Genomic DNA, 23,812 nt, shown 5'->3' with positions numbered 1-23,812 from the left:
CCAAATCATATACTCACTAAAGCCAAAAACCTGATGTTTCTCAAAAAAACAAACAAGCAAATCATCACATCGTTGCTTTGAAGACTGGGGTTGGTGGTGTGAGTTGTTAAGAGTAGTGAATCAGTGAAAAAGAGAGAAAGGGAAGAATTTCAAGGTCAGCACTGCTCCATATTTAATAGGGGTGATTAAAAACCTAAACACTCATACTTCGTCCTGGGTAAGATTTATGTTGAGAAATCTGAGAAGTCATGATTTGAAAACAAAGTGGTTTTTCCATCTATCAACCTTGAGGGTTTTTTTTTTCCTCTCTCAGTGGAACTTCCCCTTGCTGATGTTTGCCTGGAAAATTGCTCCAGCTCTGTGCTGTGGCAATACTGTAGTCATTAAGCCGGCGGAACAAACACCTCTCAGCGCTCTCTACATGGGAGCCCTCATCAAGGAGGTAAGACAAACCGACATTGAAATTGTTTCTGCCAAGGTGCTACTAGAGCCTAGACTGTATGTGCCTTTGACTGACTTCTACAAAAAATGTTTCTTCCATTTATATTTTGTCAGGCTGGCTTTCCACCGGGAGTCATCAATATCTTACCAGGATATGGGCCAACAGCAGGGGCAGCAATAGCTTCTCATGTTGGCATAGACAAGATAGCCTTCACAGGGTCTACTGAGGTGAGTACCATTCAAAGTGTGAGTCAAAAAACTGCACTACAATAGTACTGGCTTACTAGATAGATTAGGTTCAGTTTATAAGAACCTAGACTTTAGAGATGACCTTTGTAATTAATAGCATCAATACCACCCAGAAAGTGGAATTTAATAGTTAGAAAGGAAACTTAGTTGTGGTTATAAGACACCACTTTCATATGATGGGAAAAATAGGATTTAGTTTTCATGAAAAAAATCTGAGGGTATTAGTGGGCTGAAAGTTCAATATGAGTCAATGAAATGGCAGCCAAGAAACAATGCAAAATTGGGCTATACTACAAGCAACATGGCCTCTAGGAATAAGGAAGCAATGGTCCTATTGTACATTGATCAGATCAGACCAAATTCAGAATATTATCTTCAATTCTGGGGACCACAGTTTAAGAAGGCCATTGACAAAATGGAGAATATCCCAAAGAGGACAATCAGAAGGGCCCCAAATTCATGGCACAGTTAATCTGGTGAAAGAAACGAGATGCTTCGTTTAGTCTGGAGGGAGAAGATTGGGTGATGGGGAGGGGAATAAGACATAACTATCTTCAAGTCCCTGAAAGGTTGTTAGTAATGAAGAATGAATTTATGAAGCAATTATTAAGCACTTAACATGTTTAGAGCCCTAGAGATACAAAAGAAAAGTGACAATCTCTGTTCTCAAGAAGCTCTAAAGAGAGAGGCATCCAGGAGTGTTTGTGAGGCTCAAATGAGATGATGTATATATGCACTTTGCAAGTCCTAAAGTGCTATACAAATGCCAATTATGATTATGATTAGGATAATAATTATTATTAGTCTTCAGTCTTGTGGTGACTTCCTTCACTGAGTCTTCTAATATACTCTTCCTACTGAGTTCAAACAATATATAAAGCAACACAGGGGTGTCCTGGTAAATATTTAACAATTGGATTTTCTGGGAAAAATGTAGTTATGTGAAATTTTTTAATTGAATTTGAATATTTTATTTTATTTTTCTAATTACATGTAGAAATCATTTTAACATTTGTTTTTAAATTTTTTGAGTTCTAAATTCTTTCTCTCTTTCCCACTCTGTCTCTTCCTGAGATAGTAAGCAATTTGATACATGTACAGTCTTGCAAAACATATTTCCATATTAGCCATGTTGTGAAAGAAAACACAGACCAAGAACCCCCCAAGAAAAATAAAGAAAGTAAAAAAAAATGTTTTGATCTGCTTTCAGACATTATCAGTTCTTTCTCTGGAGGAGATAGCATTTTTCATCATAGGTCCTTCAGAATTTTTTTAAGATATGTTTGAGATATGACATTGTTTTGCTGAGAACTACTGTTATTCACAGTTGATCATCATATAGTATTGCTGTTACTATGTACAATGTTCTCTTGGTTCTGCTCACTTCATTTTGCATTAGTTCATAAATGTCTTCACAGGTTTTTTCTGAAACTGCCCTGCTCATTATTTCTTAAATGAGCACAAACTTTTAAGTTTAATCTACATTATTAATACTTTCCTAAATCTATACAATCAATCAAATGACAAATCAAATCCTGATTTATAGAAATTTCTTATTTCTAATGTATATACACTAACACTGAAAGTTTTAATTTGGGCTAATCAAAGTCCATCTAAACTCTTAAACTGACTTTAGCACACTCCTGGATATAACACATATGGAAGGTTTAAGTTTCAAGTTAGATGGAAACATCTCATGGTCTTTAGTATACAATGACAAAGTAATTGGTGATGTCTCTTATTTAATGTCGTTTCCACTGATACCATGGAAGAGGACTTTGATTTGTTTTGTTTAGGTCTATAGTACAGAACTTGGAACAGTGAGTGAAATTTGGAAAACTAAGACTCCATGTAAGGAAAATTAATAGAGGCAATGTGGTAAAATGGTTAAGGTTCTGGATTTGAAGTTAAGAGGATATGAACTGGTTTCATATCCAGCCTCAGTTACGTACTAGCTATGTCACTTTTGGAAAGTCATTTAATGTCTCTAAGCCTCGTTTTCTTCATTTATATATAAAATAAGAGGGTAGAATTGGATGATCTAAAATGTCCTTTCCATCTATGACCCTGAGTTGAAGTAGGAATCACTAGGTCCCTACCCTACTCTTTAACTTTCTCTTTACCAGATAAATCCAATTCACCATCACTACCACAGTCATTCAATATTATTTATTAAGTTCCTTCTAAGTGATAGACATTGGTGGGCTGGGTACAGGAGACAGATACAAAGACAGAAATGATATAGTCCTTACACTCAAGAAGCTTACATTAGAAAAGGAATTTATATTTAATACCACCTTTCTCATTATAATCGTCAACTATTTAGTGAATGCCCATTGTGATTAGGATACTATATTAAACTTTGAAGATGCTCGTGGAATGTCAGGAAGAAAATTATTAGATTAGTTTGGTAGGAGAAAAAGTAGAAGAAGGTTGGAAAAATGAGTGCGGACCAGGTTGTAGGGGACATTGAATGTCAGGCTAAGGAATATGTGCTTTCTGTAGCTGCAACAGAAGTTCGCATTATAGTGCTTATTGGCTCACAAAGTACTTTCCTTCAAGTAACCATGAGAGAGAGGCAGACATTCTATTGGCCTGAAGGACAGAACTAGGAGCCACAGATTGAAGTTGCTATTCATTTGTTTCAGTATGTCCAACTTTCTGTGACCCCATTTAGGATTTTCTTGGCAAAGATACTGGAGTGGTTTGCTGTTTCCTTCTTCAGCTCATTTGACAGATGAGGAAACTGAGGCAAACAGGGAGAAATGACTTGTCCTGGGTCACGCTACTAGTAGGTATCTGAGGCCATATTGGAACTCTTGAAGATGGATCTTCCTGTTTCCAAACCCAATGCTCTTTCAGGAAGGAAAATTTAGGTCTTATGAGAGGATTTCTTAATAATAATTCTTATGTAAGAATTCTTTAAAATGAGCACTTTCCAAAATTGGAAGGAGATGCCTTAGGATTATATTGGCTTTCTCCCTCCCCAGAGGTCTACAAGTGAAGGTTAGAAGAGCACTTCTTGGGAAGTAGTTGTAGTGGGAACTCTCCTTGGGGACAAAGCAGCTATTGAAGTCACTTTGAAATTTTGTGATTTGAATCTGAATTATGGGTTCCTCTTTACCTCCCTCATTTTACAGATTATTAAATATTTATTAAGCATATGCTAGGCAAAGTGCCTAGTAAAGTAAGGAGCATAATATGGTGAAGGCACATGCAAATACATATGCAGGATAAATATTCAAAATATATAAATAAATAATATAAAAATATAAAAAATCAAGAACAAATTAATTTTGTGTAGGAGGAAATTTAGCAGCTGTTGGGAGTTTGAGGAGACTTCATATAGCAGCTTGAAGAAAGAAAGGGACTCCATTTTTCAGAAATAAGGAAGGAGGGCATGCAAGGCACTGAAGATGGTAAATGCAAAGTCACTAAGGAGGGAGGTGGCATGTCATGTAGAGAACAGAGAGAAGGCCAGTTTCACTGGATCACAGACTGTGGGGAGAGATAAGAAAACTAAGACTCAAAGAAGCTGTGATTTATTCTGGCACTTAGCTAGTCATTGTCAGAAGTATGACTCCCATGTCTTTTAGATGAAAAATCACTTTCTTCCAACCACACCTTGAGCCACTTTAGGGATTTGAGGAATAGTGGTTTATGAAAAACTGATGCTTGTCAGAGGTGTTTGTAGGATGGATTAGGCTAGGAGAGGCTGATGGCCATCAGTGGTGATCCATGAATACATCCAAAGTGACTCCAGGAAACTCCAGGATTGCTCTGGGACTCTAGATTAATTATGCACTATTAAGCAAAAAAGAATCATGGGAGAAGCAACATGCATATTAATAGACACATTCAGGATGCATACAAAATAATTGGAAAGGTACCTTAGAAAATAAAGCACCAACAGTGGGAGGAATCAGGACAAGCTTTCAGAAGAAGGTGGTGTTTGACCTGGCTCTTGCAGGAAATCAGAGATTCTAAGATGAGGAGAGAGAGCATTCTAGTTTGAGGAGAGCTTGTGATCAGCACAGAGAGTGAAGAGGGAGGGTTTTATGTGAGGCAACTAGTAAATAGGGCTGAATTTCAGAGTGAAAAAGAGAGTAATTTTTAAGAAGACCAGAAAAATTGGAAGGCATATTATTACTGTGAAACGCTTTAAATGTCAAACAGAGGAGTCATATTTGATCCTAGAGTAGATAATCACTGGAGTTTACTGACTCTGTATGTGTGTGTGTGTGTGTGTGTTGGAGGGAGTGACACAACCAGAGCTATGCATTAGCTTTAGCAAGGGAAGGAGGAATAAACAGTTATATAGTACCTATTATGTGCCAGACATTGTGCTAAGCACTTTACGAATATATTATTTGATCTTCAAAACCACTCTGGAAGATAAGTGCTATTATAAACCCCCATTTTACAGTCAAAGAAACTGAGACTGACGGAGATTATGGGAGTTACCCAGCGTCGAACAACTAGTAAATGTCTAAGGCTAGATTGAACTCAGGTTTTCCTGACTTCAAGCCCAGCACTCTTTCCATTGTGCCACTTAACTGACTGTGACAATTGTGGGGAGGATGAATTAGAGTGGGGAAAAATTAGAGGCAGAGAACTAGTTAAGAGGCTATTGCAACTGTCTAGAGAAGAGGTGATGAGAGGCTAAACTAGAGCAGTGGTGGTATGAATGGAGAGAAAGTGGCATGTTGAGGAGGAAAAAAAATAATATTTACAAATGACTGGTTATGTGGAATGACTGTGAGTTAGGAGTGTGGTGGCAATGAAAGTGTGAAGGTAGAGGTAGATGTGAAAGACACTTTGATGGAAGAATCAGTAAGACAAGACTAACTTGGTAGTGTAAGCATTGGTTAATGGAAGTCAAGTGGAAGGTCAGCAATCACTCCCAAGTTTTGAGTCTGGGAAACTGAATGATAGCAGGATTGAAAGACATAGAAAAGTATTGATGGAGTTTTGGATTTGGGAAAAGATGATGAGTTTGGTTTTTGGCATCTTTTGGTTGAGGTGAGAAGGGACAGCCAAGTGAAGTTATTGCATAAGAAGTTACAGATTTGTAAGTGCTGCCTAAGGTCTAGAGTTGTTGATTTGAGGAGAAGCATCTGCGAGGAGGAGAGAGTTGAAGCTATGGGAGTGGACAGCATCTCCAAGGAATATTAGAGCAGGAGAAAAATGGGGCTGAGGTCTAAACTTTTGTTTGACCATATATTGAGGAGGGAAAAGTGAAGGGAACAACAAATAAGACAGAGAAGAAATAGCAAAAATAAGAGAACCAGTCCAGTGCTAATTCACAGAAGCTAGAGAAATATAGGGAGTTTCAAGGAGGGGTGATTAATAGTGTCAAATGCCAAATGCTTCAGAGAAGGCTTAAGTACTATTTTCTAGTCTTTTAGTAATTTTGTTTTTCTTTACATTTTCTACATTTGAGAAAAAACCCTTTACCTTCTGTCTTAGAATCAGTACTATATATTGGTTCCAAGGCAGAAGAGTAGTAAGGGCTGGGCAATGGGGATTGAGTGACTATTCCAAGGATCCCACAGCTAGAAGTGTTGGAGGTCAGATTCAAACCTAGGACCTCCCATCACGAGGCCTGGCTCTCAATCCACTGAGCCACCTACCTGCCATCAACATTTTTTTCTATTTTTATATCTCACTTAAGTTGCAGAACTCCCTAGTAACTCTCTGACATAAGTCTGAAAATGTTAAATGTTAGTAAGATAGCTTAAGGAATGTAGAATATAAGACTAAAATGCCATAAATAGCTGTCAGGTCCCAGATGTATTTATAAATGTTTAATTTCATGACAGAAGACCTCACTTCTGAATCCTAGATCTGCCATCTAGTATATTTGTGACATTATACAAACCACTCTCTGTCTCTCAACCTCAGTTTCCTCATTTGTAAAATTAAAGGTTTGTATTAGAGGATCCCTAGAGATCCTTCCAAGCTGTCATCCCTTCCAAAGGTTCTAGGTAGAGATTACATAGGTTTAAGATTTATAAATTTGAAAAAGTTTATTTACAGGATCAAAGATTTGGAGGCCATCTAACCTAATGCCCTCATCTTTGTAGGTGAGGATATTGAAGCAAAGAGAGATAAAGTGACTTTGGGATCACATAGTTGGCAAGTGGCAAAGACAGGATGAAATACAAGTCCTCTCTCAAAATCTAGTATTCATTCCACCTCGTCCTGGCACCTTATAGCTTGTGATCATCATAAGGGAAAAAAAATAATAATCCCCTAACTTGATTCTATCTATTTCACAGTCACATCTGGGAAAAACAAAGCCAGTCTCCATTTTCCATCTTTAATGTTACACATCTGCTTTGGAGCAGTTGACATGGTAGTCCTTTGGGAACTAAAGGAAGGGAATATGGCAATAATGACCCTAGCTTGTACTTGGCTATTTACTATTTTCATATAATCAATGAATACCATTATTATTCAATTTTCTGAGTTATTTTCCATAGCCAGCATTAAGATTCAGAAAGTGTGACTAAGTTTTTTCATTTAGATATGAAATAGAGAGGCACTCAGTACAAGGGAAAGAACAATGTTTCTGGAATTGTAGGACCTGGGTCAAAATTCCAACTCTCTTGCTTATTACCTGTATGACATTAGGCAAGTCACTTAACATTTCTGTGCCTCAGTTTCCTCATCTATAAAGAGAGAAAGTATAAAACTAGATGGCTTCTGAGGTCCTTTCTAGCTCCAGACCCTCTGATATTCCCCCATGGTGTTAGGTTTCACAATCATCTCTCCTGGCCAAATAAATAGGGTCTTTTGGGGGAGAAGAGGGAGTAGGAATTCCAGACAACTTTACTTTAAACAGGCATTTCTACTCCACAGCTCTAGATTTTATATCAACTCAATGTCTATCTTTAAAGGCCTCTGTAATAGGAAGCGAAAAAACCCTACAGAGATGAAAAAGCTAGCTCCAAGAACTTAAACCAAGAGCAGATGGACCATTTTAATGCAGGGTTAGCGTAAGCTGTTCCATACTGTTTTTGATTTCCGATTACACTGAATGCTTGTTAGAGCGAGTCAACACTGTAAAAACACGCAGGACTTTTAACAGCGACTGGTAAACATGTAATTTCAACCTTACAGTAAAAGTGTTTAGTATTTGAAGAACATAAACATGTCCCCAAACAACAGGGAAATAACTTGGTTTTCCTCTATACTTATTTCCCATGTCACCTTTCTCCAGCACAGACCAGATTTCCCTCAACTTTCTCCAGACCAAGTTAATTTCCTTCCTTTCAACCTAGCCAGTGACTTGTCATATGGAGAGTTAATTCCTGAGCTGCACAAATTAATCATCAAATCTGATTAGAAGAAAGACAAGTTAAAGAAGTTTTAGAGTCTTTGGCCTCAAGAGACATTGATTCAATTTGAGTTAATCTCTTTCCGTCTTTTATTTCACAGTCTCCAGAATGAAAAACAAAACCGACCCTACAACATATGCCATACCTTTAGAAAAAGAACCACTCAAGCTCACTTAGAAGGATAGTGGCCCAACAGGTGTTTTGTTTTTTCTCCAAAGGGGAAATCTGCTCCAGTTAAGGTGAGGGTGGAAGGACTTAGCAAAAATTGTCTTTCCCCTTTATCCTCTCCATTTTAAAACACAAACCACCATCACCAAAAAATAGCAAACAAAGCAAATGAAACCTCAAACAACAAAGAATTAAAATAAAGCATAGCATAAGTCCAGACTAAATCACCTTCCTAGCATCTCGTGTGTGTGTGTGTGTGTGTGTGTGTGTGTGTGTGTGTGTGTGTGTGTGCTCATCTAGCTGACCCACCTTTGGCCTGTTTTGGGAGAAAGTGTCCATTTGCAAATCAGATGCCAATTGCAAACTAGTCCCTGCTGCCTCCTGTCAGCTTTGTGTTGGATCTGTTTATTTTTTAAGATATTTTGGAAAGATTTTCAACTTCTAGTAAAAGTTTTGTATATAAATGTTTGCTATTTTGTTTACCTTTTTATTGGAAAGTTGGAGAAGGCTTTGGGCTGGGTATTTGTTTTGCTAAAAGATTTAATTATTTTTCTTTTGGGGGTACTTGGAGGAGAAAGGATGACAAGGTTGGGAGGTGACACCAGGGATCCATCTCTTAGCTCTCTGTTGGTTTAGGGTTGCCTGGATAAGCAATGATATACAAAACTGATACTAGGAATTGAAAATCTTTCCAAAATGTTTATGAAAATAAATATTCTCCAAAACAAAATTGAAAGGAGACTGTAAAAACTAGCTCACAACTGAAGTCTTATTTGCAAATGGATACTTTCTTCCAAAACAGGCCTAAGGTTGGTTTTCACTGTTGAATTATAGTTTTGGGAAAAGTGTCTTTGCAGGCAAGCAGAAACAACTTTTGCACAAAATTAGAATTGTGTGGATAAATAAATCTCCCAGAATTTCCAGTAACTCATCCAATGATAAAGCCTCCATCTGTAAGCTTGCAAACTTGACTCAAGCTCAGATTTTTGTGAACTGATAAGTCACTTACCTTGTCTGCCAAATGAGCTACAGTAATGGTTCAGGAATAGTATCAGTATAGGCACCTAAAAGGATAAAGAAAGTAAATCAAAATGTTTTCTTGAGCAATTATCTTTTCCCCAGTCTCCACCATCTTGACTCTTTACATGATGAAAAAAAACCAAAATGTCAAAGTTTTAGAAAGTATTTGAAAATCTTTCCAAAAGTTGACAGATATAAGGAAACGGTATACTACAATGATGCCATAAATATGCCCAACTAGAGCAGGAAGACTAAGTTCCCATTTGGCCCAGGCCATCCTGTCTACTGCATTTTTTTCCACAAATGGATTGCCACTTAGGTACGGTATAACTGTAAAGCAGTGAGTTGGCTACATACCCAAAGACTTTGGTTCTTCAGATATCATTTTCCAATCCATTTGTGATTAATTACATTTTCCCTTCATTCTTAATCCTTGCTACTTGTTGTCCTCAGGAATCCGGAAGATCAATTTTTTTTTATAATCCCAAATCATCACATTTCCTCATCTACCAACTACACCTTTTTCCTTCTCAACTTTGTTCCAGGCTTCCCCCATTATTGTCTTGATGACAAAATATCATAGCTAGAATTGAAAGGGACTTTAGATGCTAATGGTCCAACCTTTTCATTTTACAGGTGAGGAAACCAAGGCAAGAGAGAATAAGTTGTTTGTCCAGGATCATACAGTTAGGTGTTTGAGGCAGGAGTTGAAATCTAGGCCTGGCCCCCTATCCACAGCATCACCTAATTTGCCTTGAGGGCAAGGACTATATGGTAATGACATTGTCCCATTACCTAGGATGGTGCTTTAAACAAAATACTTAATAAATAGTTGATGGACAAATAAAATAATTTTCCCCCAATCTGCTTTCTCCAAATCTCCTTTCTTTTCATCTCTTCCTTACCCTGTTCCATGTGTCTTCTTTTTTTAAACAAAAGTTAAGTGATGTTTCTTAAATGATATTTAAAATTCAATTTGTTATTTATAGAGCAGATTTGATCTAAATCAAAGCTACTTAAATTACTTGTCAAGAAGATGCAATTGAGTCATTCTTTCATCAAGAACATAAAGAAGGTATAATGGCTTGAATAGAAATTTATTAAGTTCCTACTATGTGTCAGGTACTGTAAAAGGAAAAGGAGAAGTACAGGGATAATGATTGCTTTGGGGAAGAAAAATATAAGCATGCTCTCAAGAGACAGAATACACTACTGTGCCCACCACATAGGTTCATATCCTGGAACAATTGCCATTCATCCCATGCTGGTTACAGCTCTACTAAAAAAAATAAATCAATAAATCATTTTTCTTTTGTCTTTCTGCTTAGAACTCCAAACACTGAGATTTTATTATAGTATAACAAGTAGAAGTTTATCTTTTAAAGTGAACAAGGGGGAAGGTTACCTCTTCTACAGTAGCCAGTAGTCTTCAGCAATAAAGAGAGAATAAAATACTTCGCATATTTCATAGGAATGTTGTGAGGAACAAATGCAATAATGTATATATACTTTTTAAACAACGAAATGCTATCTTGATGTCACCTATTAGTATTACTGGGGCAGCTAGTTAGCACAATGGATAGTGCATTTGGGCCTAGAATCAGGAAGACTCATCTTTTGAGTTTAAATATGGCCTCAGACATTTACTAACTAGGTGATCCTGGGCAAGTCACTTAATCCTGTTTTCCACAGTTTCCTCATCTATAAAAAGAGCTAGAGAAGGAAAAAGCAAACTACTCTGATATTTTTGCCAAGAAAACCTGGAGTGACATTGCAGAGAATTGGACACATCTAACAAACAGCAACAAAAATTAGTGTTGTTCAGAATTAGGGGGAGAAGAGAGGACGAGTTAGAAAAAATGGAGGGAAATGGAAGAATCTGCTTTTGTCACAAGAACTGAACCTAGTTTCTTGGCTACAACAAGGCGTCTTGTAGTTCTCACTCATATTACAGCAACTAAATGTCATGAGTCCATTGTTTTCCTTTTCCCATTCATAAATGCCTTTTAGAAGACAGAATTTTCTTTCAAAATGAAGACTCAAAACATTTAAAATCATGTAGTACCAAAACACAAAAACAACAGGAGGGACAGTGATTCAGATTACAGATTCACAAAATTTAAGAGCTAGAAGGCACCTCCAATTTTGATTCATACCTGAAAAAGAATCTCATCTATATAACTTCTTTGCTAAGTCATCAGCAGTCTCTATATCAGAAGACCCCCAGTGAAGGAGACCCCACTACTTTCTGAATCATCCCATTCTTCTCTTGGACAAATCTACTTGTTAGGGCAATTTTTCTCATGTCAAGGAGAAATTTGCCCAAGTTTTGCCCTACAGGGCTAAATAGAACAAATCGAATCTCTCTTCCATATAATAATCTTTAAATATTTAAAAATAGACATCTTGCTCTCACTATATCTTTGCTACACTCCTGGCTAAACATCTCTTAATTTCGTCAATCAGTCTTATATGTCATGACTCCAATCCTCCCACCATATAGTTTTTCTATTTCTGTATAAGCTCGAAATCATATATAGTCTCTCAGTTTTAATTGTTTAGTCCTGTTCTATTTTTATGACCCCTTTTGGAATTTCCTTGGCAAAGATACAGGAGTGGCTTGTCATTTCTTTCTCTAGTTCATTTACCGATGAGAAAACTGAGGCAAAAAGGTTAAGAGACTTGCCCAGGGTCTCTCAGGAATAGTGTTTCAGGCCATATTTAAACTTAGGAAGATGAGTCTCCCTGATCCCAGGGCTGGTACTCTATCTGGCTCTCTATCCACTGTGCCATTTAGTAGTCCCCTGGGTTGTATATAATCTGCCTAAATTATGGCCCTTGGAACTGAACAGTACACCAGGTGAGATCTGACCCTAGGGCAGGACACTAGAGAACTACCAATTTACTAATTGTAGAAGATGTGTCAGTAAACGTTTTTGATGCCGTCACACTATCGACTTATTTGACTCAGACTAAAAATCTCACCTTCTGCTAGAGGATTTGTTTGGATTGGGGCTGTTGTTTTTCTTCCCCTAAAAGTGTCCCATACTATCAGCCACACTCCATTCCACTCAGGTTAGCAGCTACTTCTTCAAATGAATAAGGAATAATAGACCTATGATTTCTTAGATATAGGGACCTCTCTTTGCCATTGGTCCCTTTTCTGAAATTTAGAGTCTTAAAGGGTTGCTTAGAGCAGTGACATCAAAACTCAAATAGAAAAGGGGAGGAGGGGTCATTAAACCAACAACAAGCTTCCCTATGGGATATATATTGGCTTAGAAAAATCATATGTTTATGTATTTCTTTTATTATTAATTAATTTGTTTCATTAAATATTTCCTCATTATATTTTAATCTGATTACTACTCTGTAATACTGGACACTTGGTTTTACTTCTCTGGACCTCCATTTTATAAACTGAAAAATGGGAAAATTGGTCTAGATAGGTTCAAGCTCCATATCAATGATTCAATGATTCCAGCAGCAGACTAAGAAACTGACTTTGTACAGAAAAATTTTAGAAGTATTGACCTTTAATGGAAGTATCTGAATTTGAATGCTGGTTTTTATTCATTAACATTTTCTTAAATTGTGACTTTTACCCCCCTGTGATCCCAGTGAGACAGTTATATCTGTTTTAGGGATGAAGGAGCTCCTGACATGGAAATAGCTTATTTAGGACACAGGCAAAGTCTTTGGCTTAGTCTTGCTGATGCTGGATTCCAAATTCATTATTTTCCTTCATGGAGTACGTAAATTTGCTTGATGGCCTACTCACCCCATGGCTTCTGTGGTTTGCCCCAGCTTTGGATGGGCATCAGTAGCACAGAATAAGATACTTAGGAATGAAAGTTTATATGTGGAAGATGAGAAGAAAAGCCAACTCCCATTTATGCATGCCACAAAGGAGACAATGAATATGGATCAAAGAAAGGGCCAGAACCTCACCCAAATCTTATATTTTTCAGTGGTGTTAACCATTTCCCCCATCTGCCTTTTATAGAGTTACAGCCAACCTGGAAAGTCTTCAGTCTATCCAAAAATCAATTGTTTTACTATTGTAAATATATGTGTGTGTGTGTATTTGTGGAAATGCAGCCAATAGTTTTCCAAAATGAATTTTGTCCCTTTAGATTCTGAATTTTGCAAAACTCCAACCTATGGTTGAAATGAGGAGATGAGAATTTTTTATGTCACATCCAGTATTTGGAACACTCACCAAGATGCAGCATTATTTGTCATGGCTGGTTTCCATCTTAAAACCCCAGTCCCATTAAAAAGTAAGCAGAGTCACTCTGATTAAAGATAGGGTTGATTTCCCTCTTCATGCCGTTAAATGCACAAGCAGTGCAAATAAATATTTAATAAATGGTTATGAAAGGCCTGCTGTAAACACAAAGTCAATAAACAACTTCAAGGAGGCAGCCTGCATTTTGCTTGGTAGAGTGTTTTCTTTATTCACTTAGATTAACAAACCATGATCTCATCATTGGTCAACAAGATAGTAGAAAGACCATCAAAGCACACTACAGGAGAGTCCAGATTGATTCATGCCAAACAAATGTTTGTACCTAACAGCTGTATTACCACTGATTCTAATTTACTCAGCTGGGGTTCTCCTTTCATTTTCTAAGTGAGATAAATGTCACATTGCATGATATAGACAGCATGTCTACTGCCTGAGTAATGAGTTGGGTCAGCCCTCTTGTATGTTTAGCCTCTTCTTATAGACAAGTGAAATTTCGGACTTATATATCTTCACATTCCTTTTACTGAAAAGGGTATTTCTCTCCAGTATGTTTTTTTACTTCTGTTTTCTATCTTAGAATCAATAATGAAGTATTGGTACCAAAGCAGAAGAACATAAGGGCTAGGTAATGGGGGTTAAGTGACATGCTCAGAGTCACACAGCTAGGAAGTGTCTGAGGCCAGATTTGAACCCAGCATCTGTCGTTTCTCAGCCCGGCTTTCCATCCACTGAGCCGCCTAGCTGCCCCCTCCAGTATGTTGGGTTAGAGGTCTTCTCAGCTTATTCATGAGTCCCATAGAGTTTAAAAATGAAAGAGTCACTTTGGTGTTATCAAGACTTTGGAGGCAAAGACTTTCTTCTATTTTTATATTCACATTTAACAATGTTTAGATACTGCTTTATCAACTTTATGCTAAGCTTTGAAAGGCATACAAAAGAGATATAAGGCATTCTTGATCTTTGGGTTTGATCCCTCTGTTATCGTGCTGAATTAGAAAATAAGCCACGATCTCTCTTTAGCAATCAGACTCAGGATACATTGGCTGAATACTTCCAATACTAGTTGCTCACATTTGTGAGCCTCTAGATTATACTTGTTGCTGTTATTAAGAAACCAAAATTTTTAATTTTTAATTTTGGTCTGGAATAGAAAGGGAGAATAACCAATCAACAAATACTTACCAAGTGCCTACTATCTGCCAGGCACACATAGGGATAGGGATACAAAAATGCTACTACCCCTGCCCTTAAATCCTTAAAGGCACTATGTTATTAGAATTTATTGTCATTCTATCTGACTGTGATCTCATTTGAGGTTTTTTGGCAAAGATACTGGAGTGATTTGCCATTTCCTTCTCCAGCTCATTTTACAGATGAGAAAACTGCAGTAGAGTTAAGTGACTTGTCCAGGGTCACGTAGCTAGTAAGTGTCTGAGGCAATATTTGAACTCAGGAAGATGAGTCTTCTTGATTCTAAGCCCAGTGCTCTGTCCATGGTGCCACATAGCTGGCCATGCTATTAGAATAACATCCTGCAACCTAGTTATGGCTAAGTATATAAAGCAAAATTGTGGATTGCAATATCATTGGACCCAGTTGTCCTGTTCAAGAATATATGGATAGGGGCAGCTTGGTTGCACAGTGGATAGAGCATTAGACCTGGAGTTGGGAGGACCTGGGTACAAATATGGCCTTAGACATGTCCTAGGTGTGTGACTCTGGGCAAGTCACTTAACCTTAATTTCCTAGCCCTTACCTCTCTTCTGTCTTAGAATTGATACTAGGACAAAAGGTAAGGGTTTAGAAAGAAAGTCTATGTATGAAGAATTGCAATCATCAGAGCAAACTCATAGTACAGTGGCTTATTATCTAGGAACAAATCTAAAGAAAAGGAGCCAAAATTAGTAAGTGCTTTCAAAAATGTAATCCATAAAAGCAGTCAGGGTTATTCAGGCCAGGAACAATAGGGGAGTCTGAAGGACAACCTAAAATATGATCCAGAGGGTTATATTTAAGGAGAGTGTTTACTGATTAGTTGTTTTCTCTCTCCATCAAAGAGCAAAAAAAAATGCGCTGAAATTAAAGCAAAAGATTAGATAGAAAGAACTTCCCATTGATAATGATGTTAGGATCTTGGGAGAAGTCAGAGAATCTCCAACTTCATAAAGCAAAAATTGAAGGTAAATTTCCTTAGTATAAAAATGGATCAGGTTAACCTTGCCCATATCCCATAGGCTAATCTAAATATTCTCTTCAGATATAGTAACCCCTGATTCTTTGAGAAATTAAGTATACTTTAATCTCTGTTATTTTACCAATTTCTTTTGATTTCAAGTACCTGCTAAAAAACTGAGATTCACTTGTCCTTCCTCAGCCTCTTGTTTCTTCTACTTTCTAATAATCAGAATGAGGCCAATTGAGTTGCTTTCTGGTTCATCATTTCAGTATGACAAGAACCATCCATTATGACTCTTGACATCTCTATTCCGGGCACAGCCAGAACCACGAAGCACAAAAAATGAAAAATAAAGGAGGAGACAAAGAGGGAAGAAGAGTAGAGGGGAAGAATTAATCAGTCTCTTTTTGTGCGGGTCTCAGAAATGAAGGTGTTTTGCAATGTGGGGGCCAACCAATGAATCTATTCCTCTGTATTTCAGCCAGTATAGCCCCTCCTGTTTAGATTCCCTACTGGTGAATTTCTTTTTCTTGAAGAAAGCTGGATAGTCCTGAAAAAGAACTTTGCCCAAACCTGGGCAATTAACTAATTAATAAAACAGAAAATTGCAATCATTTTTGGAAACACTGCTCTGTGAGCAGATACTTTGAATAGAAGAGTCATGGAAAGCTTTTCTGCGTCTTTATTGTTCAACATAACAAATTATTTTCTTTGAGAAGGACCAAATTACATCTTCCCAGATTGCTCTATTGCACTATACAGGGTAATGATACATCAGGGCTTATCCAGGGATACTCCTGATATCAATCTTACTGCCTATTCAAAACAAGGATGGGAGTTGGAGTTAGTGCGTGCCAACATTCCTGCTGAGAATCAGCCCAGTTCCATTATGTGTGGGGGTGCCCCCAGCTCATCTCCCTCGCCTGCTAGGGGTGCACAGATACTGTTGAGAGACTCTGCAGGGAGTGTAAAGTAAAGAGGCCACATGATAGGAACGCTATCACTTATTCCTTCATAATGAGCTCTGTGTGGGGACTGGGGGAGTCTAGAAAAGGTCAGTTTCTTTCACAATTCATTGCAGCTGTGGGGCGGTTGCCAGAGGCCACTCTACTGTGCAAGAGCAGGGAAAATACAAGCCCTTGGGAGATAACTCCATATTGAGTGAGACCCTACATGCTATATCAGGCCCAGTATTATACAAAGATCAAGTATTTGGTTAAGGAAGAGAACAGATGATGTTACCTCAAAGAGTCAGAGTACCTTCAAGTGTCTTCCTTTTCTTAAGTAATCAAGCCATTATATTCACCAAAGAATTTATATGGAACCCCTCTTGAGGCTCTCTTATTTTTTGACCCATATACCTCTTGGAGCGATGTGTTCCATAAGTTTAACTGTTTACTGTGTTGTCAGTAGTTGTTTTTTATTTATCCCCAACTCCCCTTGCTCCAATTTTTATATAATGCCAGGCATCTAGTAGGCATTAGATAAATAGATAAAGAACTGAATCCAGTTGAACTAAAAGGTGAACACTTATTCTATTACTGAATTTATTGAACCAGTTCAAATTCACATCTGTCTTATCCTTGTCATTTATGATTTCATAGACTTAGATCCTATCTAGCTTTAGTCTTGAACAGCCTCTACAGTTTACTTACCCTTTCACTGAACCATCATAAAGGCTACTATTTTAAAACCTATGTATCTATTTATATATGCATGTAAATATGTCCTTATTACATATTCATATATACACATAGATATACATTGTAGTTTAAGTAATTTCTGTTGTGTCTGACTCTTAATAACCCCATTTGGGGTTTTCTTGGCAAGGAGAAAGGAATGATTTGCCATTTCCTTCTCCAATTTATTTTATAGATGAAGAAACTGAGGCAAACAGGGTTTAATGACTTGCCCAAGATCACATAGCTAGTGTGTATGTCTGAGGCTGGATTTGAACTTATATATAAATATATATGTGTGTGATATATGCTTATATGTATATACTTATACACATACTAAATATGCTTATAAACACAGATATATATAAACATAGATGTATACCTATATAAATATAATATCTATATAAACACAGATATATCTATATATATCCATATATCTATATAAATACAGATAGATATATATGGCACCCATAGGTGCCTTAGGCACCCAAATATATTCTTACATACATATATCTATAGGTGTGGCATCCAAAATCTCATATCAATTTCAGTAGACCATGATTTTCTCCAATAATAGAATAATGTGTTCTTCCTTCTCTTCCCTTTCCTGCTTACTGCCTAACATTTATTTATCTTTTTTGGCAGCTTAGGTGGCAGGTTTCACCTGCTTTCCCAAACTCTCTTTGATAACTCTTTCAGGTGACATATCCTATCATCTGGAGAATTACTTTTCCACCCTGCTATTAAAATATGAGGGATAGGGTCTGCACCTCTGATTCCATTGGTAAAGGTGACCTTCAGATGTAGAAACTCTCTCTACCAGCATGGCTCAGCATCTTCCCTGCAACCTACAGTCCTAGAAAGTATCCTAGAACATAGAGAGATTAAACCCATGGTCACTGGCATTCTGCATCTGAGGTAAGACTTGAATTCAGGTCATCCTGACTTCAAGTCTACTTTCTACCCATTATGCAATAGCCATCACTAAGTTACAATTTTATAACGTCAAAAGTGTTCTGAACATGCAATAATAATAGCAGGCAATCTCTACCAATGTTACGAAAGTTCTTTCTCTCATATGTAATTTGATTCTTGTTTGTTTTTAAATCCTGTGGTGTAGAACTTTGTCAATGCACACCTATAATCTCCGTTAGTAAGGAGGCTGATTCTAGTGGATCTCTTGAACTTTGGAGGTCTGAGCTACAGGGAGCTAAGTCAGTCAAATGATTAAGTTTGCCATCAATATGGCAAGCTTCTGGGACTGGGGAGCTACCAGGTTGCTTATTGAAGGAGGGACTGACTCAGAGAAAAAATGGTGCAGGTCAAAGCTCCCCTGCCAATTAATAGTGGGATTATGCCAGCCAGGGCATATAAAGAATATTTCATCTCATTTTTTTCAAAGGCTTTAAAATATATCATACCTTTTGATCCTCCCCTATTCATAGGCAACAAGGAAGGTGGAGCAATGGATAGAGGGCTGGATTTGAAGAAAGGAAGACAAAGACGTTAGTTCAAATCCTGCCACAAATACTTTATTAGCTACATGACCATGTACAAGTCACTTAATTGCTATCTACCTCAATTTCCTCAACTATAAAATGGGAATAATAATAGTACCTACCTTCGCAGAGTTGTTGTGAGGATAAAATGAGACATCTGTAAAATACTTTGAGAATTTAAAAACACTACATAAATACTATTATTAGTAATAATATTGCTACTTATTTATCCATTCCTAGAATTTTAATAAAATTACTAAGGCACAGAATTACCTTGTGGGAAATCATGTTGACTTCTACTCTTTTTTATATAATCTCTTAGCTTGCACAATATGGAAGAGTAACCTACTTGACCTGTCTGGTCCCAGAGGCATTTTAGGAACTGTCTGATTAATATGACCTTGGTGGTCTGCCAGCACTTTTCTTTGTTTATGATGATTACCATTCATTCCACAGCTTTATTTTTGAATTTATAAAAAAAGTTCAGGTGAATGCCAGCCTGACCAAGTGCCTTATCTATACCTGCTATGTCACATTGGCATAGAGCATTTTGCACATTGGCCACTGCTTGGTCCAGTACCATCAACCTGTCATTGCCAATTGGACATCAGAATTTTCCCGTCATTCTTGGTTAAAGAAAAATGACCAGCATTGCAACTTAGGTGTCATCTTCTACTATTCACTTTATATCTATACCATATCTAATCATCAGTGGTCAAAACCTATTATTTCTACCATCACAACTAACTCTCTCTCTCTCTCTCTCTCTCTCTCTCTCTCTTATTGCGGTAACTTGATGGTGGTTCTGCCTTCCATAAGGCTCTCCCTACTCCAGTTCATTCTCTGCTCAGCTGTCATATTGATGTTCCTAAAGTATTATTTTGACCTTTTTGCTCCCTCCTTATTTAATCAATCTCAGTGGCTTCCTAAATACTTCAAGATAAATAGAAAATCCTTTGTTTGGCTTTTAAAGCCCCACCATGAAGTGGTCTTTGTCCAACTTTCCAGTTTTCCTACTCTGGGATCTATTGACACAGACCTTCTTGCCTTCCTCACCAAAAATTCCATTGCTTAGCTGAGTTTCACCGACTGTCCCCTCTTTTGTAAAGCTCTATCCATCTTCATCTCTGCCTTTTAGCTTCCTAAATGTCTCATCTATTGTCCCATATTCTTCAAGAGAGGTCCAGTTTTAATCCTTCTTAATCTTGTTTTATTTTCTTGGAGATTACCCCCAATTTATCCTATATAAATCTTGTTGTTATATAGCTATTAGCATATTGTCTCCCCTCTTCAATGATGAGTTCCTTGAGAATAGTGACTGTCTTTTGCTTTTCTTTACATTTAGTGTTGTGTCTGGCAAATAATGGGCAGGCATTTAATGAATGTAAATGACTGACTACAAACAAGGCAATAATTTCATTCTTAAGATTCTATATTTGGAGCAAGAGGGAACCTTAGATGTCATCTAACTTAATCCTCTCATTTTCTGGATGAAGCCAATAGAGATTGTGACTTACCTAAGGCCACCTAGGTAATAATTGGCAGAAGTAGGATTTAAACCCAGATCCCCTAACTTTAAATATAACACTCTTTCCACCTCATTGGGCTACCTCCCAGCTTGTTTCTCTCTTGTTTTCACCTCAGATCTTATTTTTGGCACCAGGGTCATCAAAGGATCTTGCTTATTGTTTAGATAGCTTCCTGACTTTGGTATTTTAAAAAAATCTCTTATTAGTTTTGGAGTCCTTTGCAAAGAATCCTTTGATTTGCTTTTTGGCCTGTCTATTTTCTAGCTTACATCTGATCTACCATACTTTTTTGGCTTGTCTGTTCTCGGTTGGGTTGTTTTTTTCCATTTTTTGAAAGAACACTTTTTCCTTGAAAGAATCACAGGCTTTGGGGTTTCAATTAAATATCTTTGAACATCTCTTTCCTCCATCCTGGCATGATGGATGACAGGAAACTCTAGGGTCAGTTGATTCTTGGACCATTCACCTCCCTCCCCCAGCCCCAGCAGCAAAAACTTATGGAAGATGATATATTTTCCCAAGAAAGTCTTGACCTTCAGACCTGGAAACTTGGAGCCCCACAGTTAGGCTCATGGTACCTTATCCCCTTATCCATGAAATTTTATTCAGTTCTAATCCATATATAGGGTTAAGAACCAAAGGGCAACCTGGGACTGGCATGACCCTGTGTCCTAGATTGGTTCTCATGTAGGTCATTAAGGCCATTCAGCCTGAATGTTTTTTCCAATCGCACAATAATAAACTTGGACCTTAAAGTATACCTGGAACTAGACAATTCTACAAGGTGTTGTCCAGATTGGGAATGACTCTGAATTGGTCAAAGACTCCTGGGACCATTTCAGATTGTAATGACCTGTCTCATCCATAACCTCTCTTTGACTGGGACTAAGATTTAATTGCCTTACAAAGTATACTCATTAACTGTTATTCTTCAAAATATCTTTTTTTTAAGTCTACACTTCCTAACCATCAACGAAGACAAACTTTTAAATGAACAATATTTTTAAATTTTTGTATTTTAAACCAATGACTAAAATATTTTTGTTCAGAAATTCACATTTTTTGTATTTAAATATATATATATTCTTTCATTATTTCAATGTTATGAGTAAAATAGCTAGGAATATTATTGTACTGATAGGTCATTTCCCTCCTCTTTTAATATCATCATCAAGTAATATTTATGGTAGGAGGATTATTGGGACTGTGACGTAAATAGATTTGTAGCCCTGGTTTTAAATTTCTATATGGCTTTCTAAGAAAGATTGCATTATTCACCTAGAAATTTACCCCCACAATGTTTACTAAAAAGTCAGCTTCCAAGGAAAGTCTGGCAGAACAGTGAGCTAGGAAAAATTATTCTTTGGTATTGTTCTCCATTCTCTGATTAACAGGAGCTGAGCAAGCTTTTTGCATGGTTAATCTAGCCACAAATAAGCCCTGGCCTACATTCCTAATGCCTAAAATAAATCAGTTTATAATGGAAATCAAACAGTGGCCTAAATGAGTGCCAGGGAACAACTAACTGAAAGAGACATTTTAAATGAACATAATCAACAGTAAGCATTTCTTAACTACCTACTGTATGCAAGGCACTGTGCTAGACTCTTATTTTCCCCTAGTATTCAGCTTTCTTAGGATTGAGGACAAAATAAAATGTTATTTTTACATACCAGAATGTTATAGCCTTCCTAGAAGTCATATTTGATTATTTATTCTCATTTATTCCCATATAGCAGCTAAGTAGTGCAATAGCTAGAGAATTGGAAATGAAATAGAAAAGAACAGAGTTCAAATATTGCTTCAGATGCTTATTTGCTATGTACATTGCTTAACCTCTATCTGCCTCAGTTTCCCCATGTAAAAAGAAAATTATAATAGCACCTACCTCTGAGATGAGGACTAAATGAGACAATATTTATAAAATACCTAGCATACATGGTTCTTGACACATCGGAGGTACTTCATAAATGCGTATTCGTTTCCCTTTTCCATCCCTATCCAATCAGTTAACAAGTCTTGTCAAGTCTATCCTCTTAGCATCTCTCTCAACCATCCCCTTTTTTCTACTCAAGTCACAATCACTCAAATTCAGATGCTCATTATCTCTCCTTGGTCTATTATGATAACTTCCTTAGTCTTAGTCTTTAGTCTCTCTCCAATCCTTTCTCCATACAACTGGCAAAATGATATTTCTTTTTTTTTAATTGTCACTCTTTGCAGATTTTTTTAAACCCTTAACTTCTGTGTATTGGCTCATAGGTGGAAGAGTGTGGTAAGGGTGGGCAATGGGGGTCAAGTGACTTGTCCAGGGTCACACATCTGGGAAGTGTCTGAGGCCGGATTTGAACCTAGGACCTTCCATCTCTAGGCCTGACTCTCAATCCACTGAGCTACCCAGCTGCCCCCAAAATGATATTTCTTAAATGCAGCTTTGACCTTGTCAGTTCCTTGGGGCTCAATAAGTTTTAATATCTCCCCATTTCCTCTATTCAGAAATACAAATGCCTTTGTTTGGGTTTTCAAACCCTCCAAAAATCTGGCTTGAGCCCATCTTTCTAGTCCAGTTCTATGGCTTCTCTTCATGCACTTAAGCAACAGTCCAATATGCCTGCAAGGTAGAGGGTATGAAGAGTACTTTGAACTAAGGTTGCAATAAAGTTGTAACCATACCAGAAGGCTGTAATTTAAAAAACGAACTTTATTTTATTCATTCATTCATTCATTCATTCATTCATTCATTCATTCATTTTCTAGAGATAATATGATATTGATGTAATGAGAGCAAATGTGCCTTAGGAAGATTAATTTTGAAATATTTGAAAGATATATAAAAGAATATTTGGGGGCAGCTAGGTGACTCAATGAATTGAGAGCCAGGGTTAGAAACAGGAGGTCAAATTTGGCTTTAGATACTTCCTAGTTATGTGTCCCTGGGTAAGTCACTTCATCCCCATTGCCTAGCCATTAGTGCTCTACTGCCTTAGAGCCAGTGCACAGTATTGATTCCAAGACAGATTTTATATTTTTGCTATATATAAATATATATATAGCAAAAAATGATATATATTCATATACAATGTATACATATAAAAACAAAAAGAAAATATAGGTTGGGTTTATTTTATTCTTTGCATTTGTATCCCCATCAACTTATCCCAGTGCCTAGAATATCGTAGGTGCCTAAAACTTGTTGATTGAATGATGGCAAGATAGCAGCTGGGGTGAACAACTAGACAGAGTGTGAAGCATGATCAAGTCGCCGCTCAGAAGGCCAAAGAAAGGGGTTTGAGAATAGGCTTGTCTGGTCTCTCTACCTGAACTGTAAAATCACTTCCTACTTCTGACTACAGGCCTTCCTTAGCACAGAGAGATGGTGGGAGAGAGAGAGAGAGAGAGAGAGAGAGAGAGAGAGAGAGAGAGAGAGAGAGAGAGAGAGAGAGAGAGAGAGAGAGA

General features: G+C 37.3%; 1 protein-coding gene across 2 annotated transcripts in view; it reads left to right on the top strand.

Annotated features, from left to right (window-relative positions):
• Positions 1–23,812, top strand: part of ALDH1A2 (aldehyde dehydrogenase 1 family member A2) — a 111,074-nt gene that overhangs the window by 60,065 nt on the left and 27,197 nt on the right. Inside the window, exons 6-7 of one of the 2 annotated variants that reach the window (XM_044662376.1) lie at positions 314–442; positions 556–669. In XM_044662376.1, coding sequence (XP_044518311.1) covers positions 314–442; positions 556–669 — 243 coding nt within the window. The remainder of the gene's footprint in view (positions 1–313; positions 443–555; positions 670–23,812) is intronic. The other variant, XM_044662378.1, reaches the window with a different exon arrangement.

The sequence above is a fragment of the Gracilinanus agilis genome, chromosome 2 (genome assembly GCF_016433145.1).
Source record: "Gracilinanus agilis isolate LMUSP501 chromosome 2, AgileGrace, whole genome shotgun sequence".
In the NCBI taxonomy this organism is placed as follows: Eukaryota; Metazoa; Chordata; class Mammalia; order Didelphimorphia; family Didelphidae; genus Gracilinanus; species Gracilinanus agilis.
Note: the sequence above shows the minus strand (reverse complement) of the source record. Positions and strands in the feature narration are given on the sequence as shown.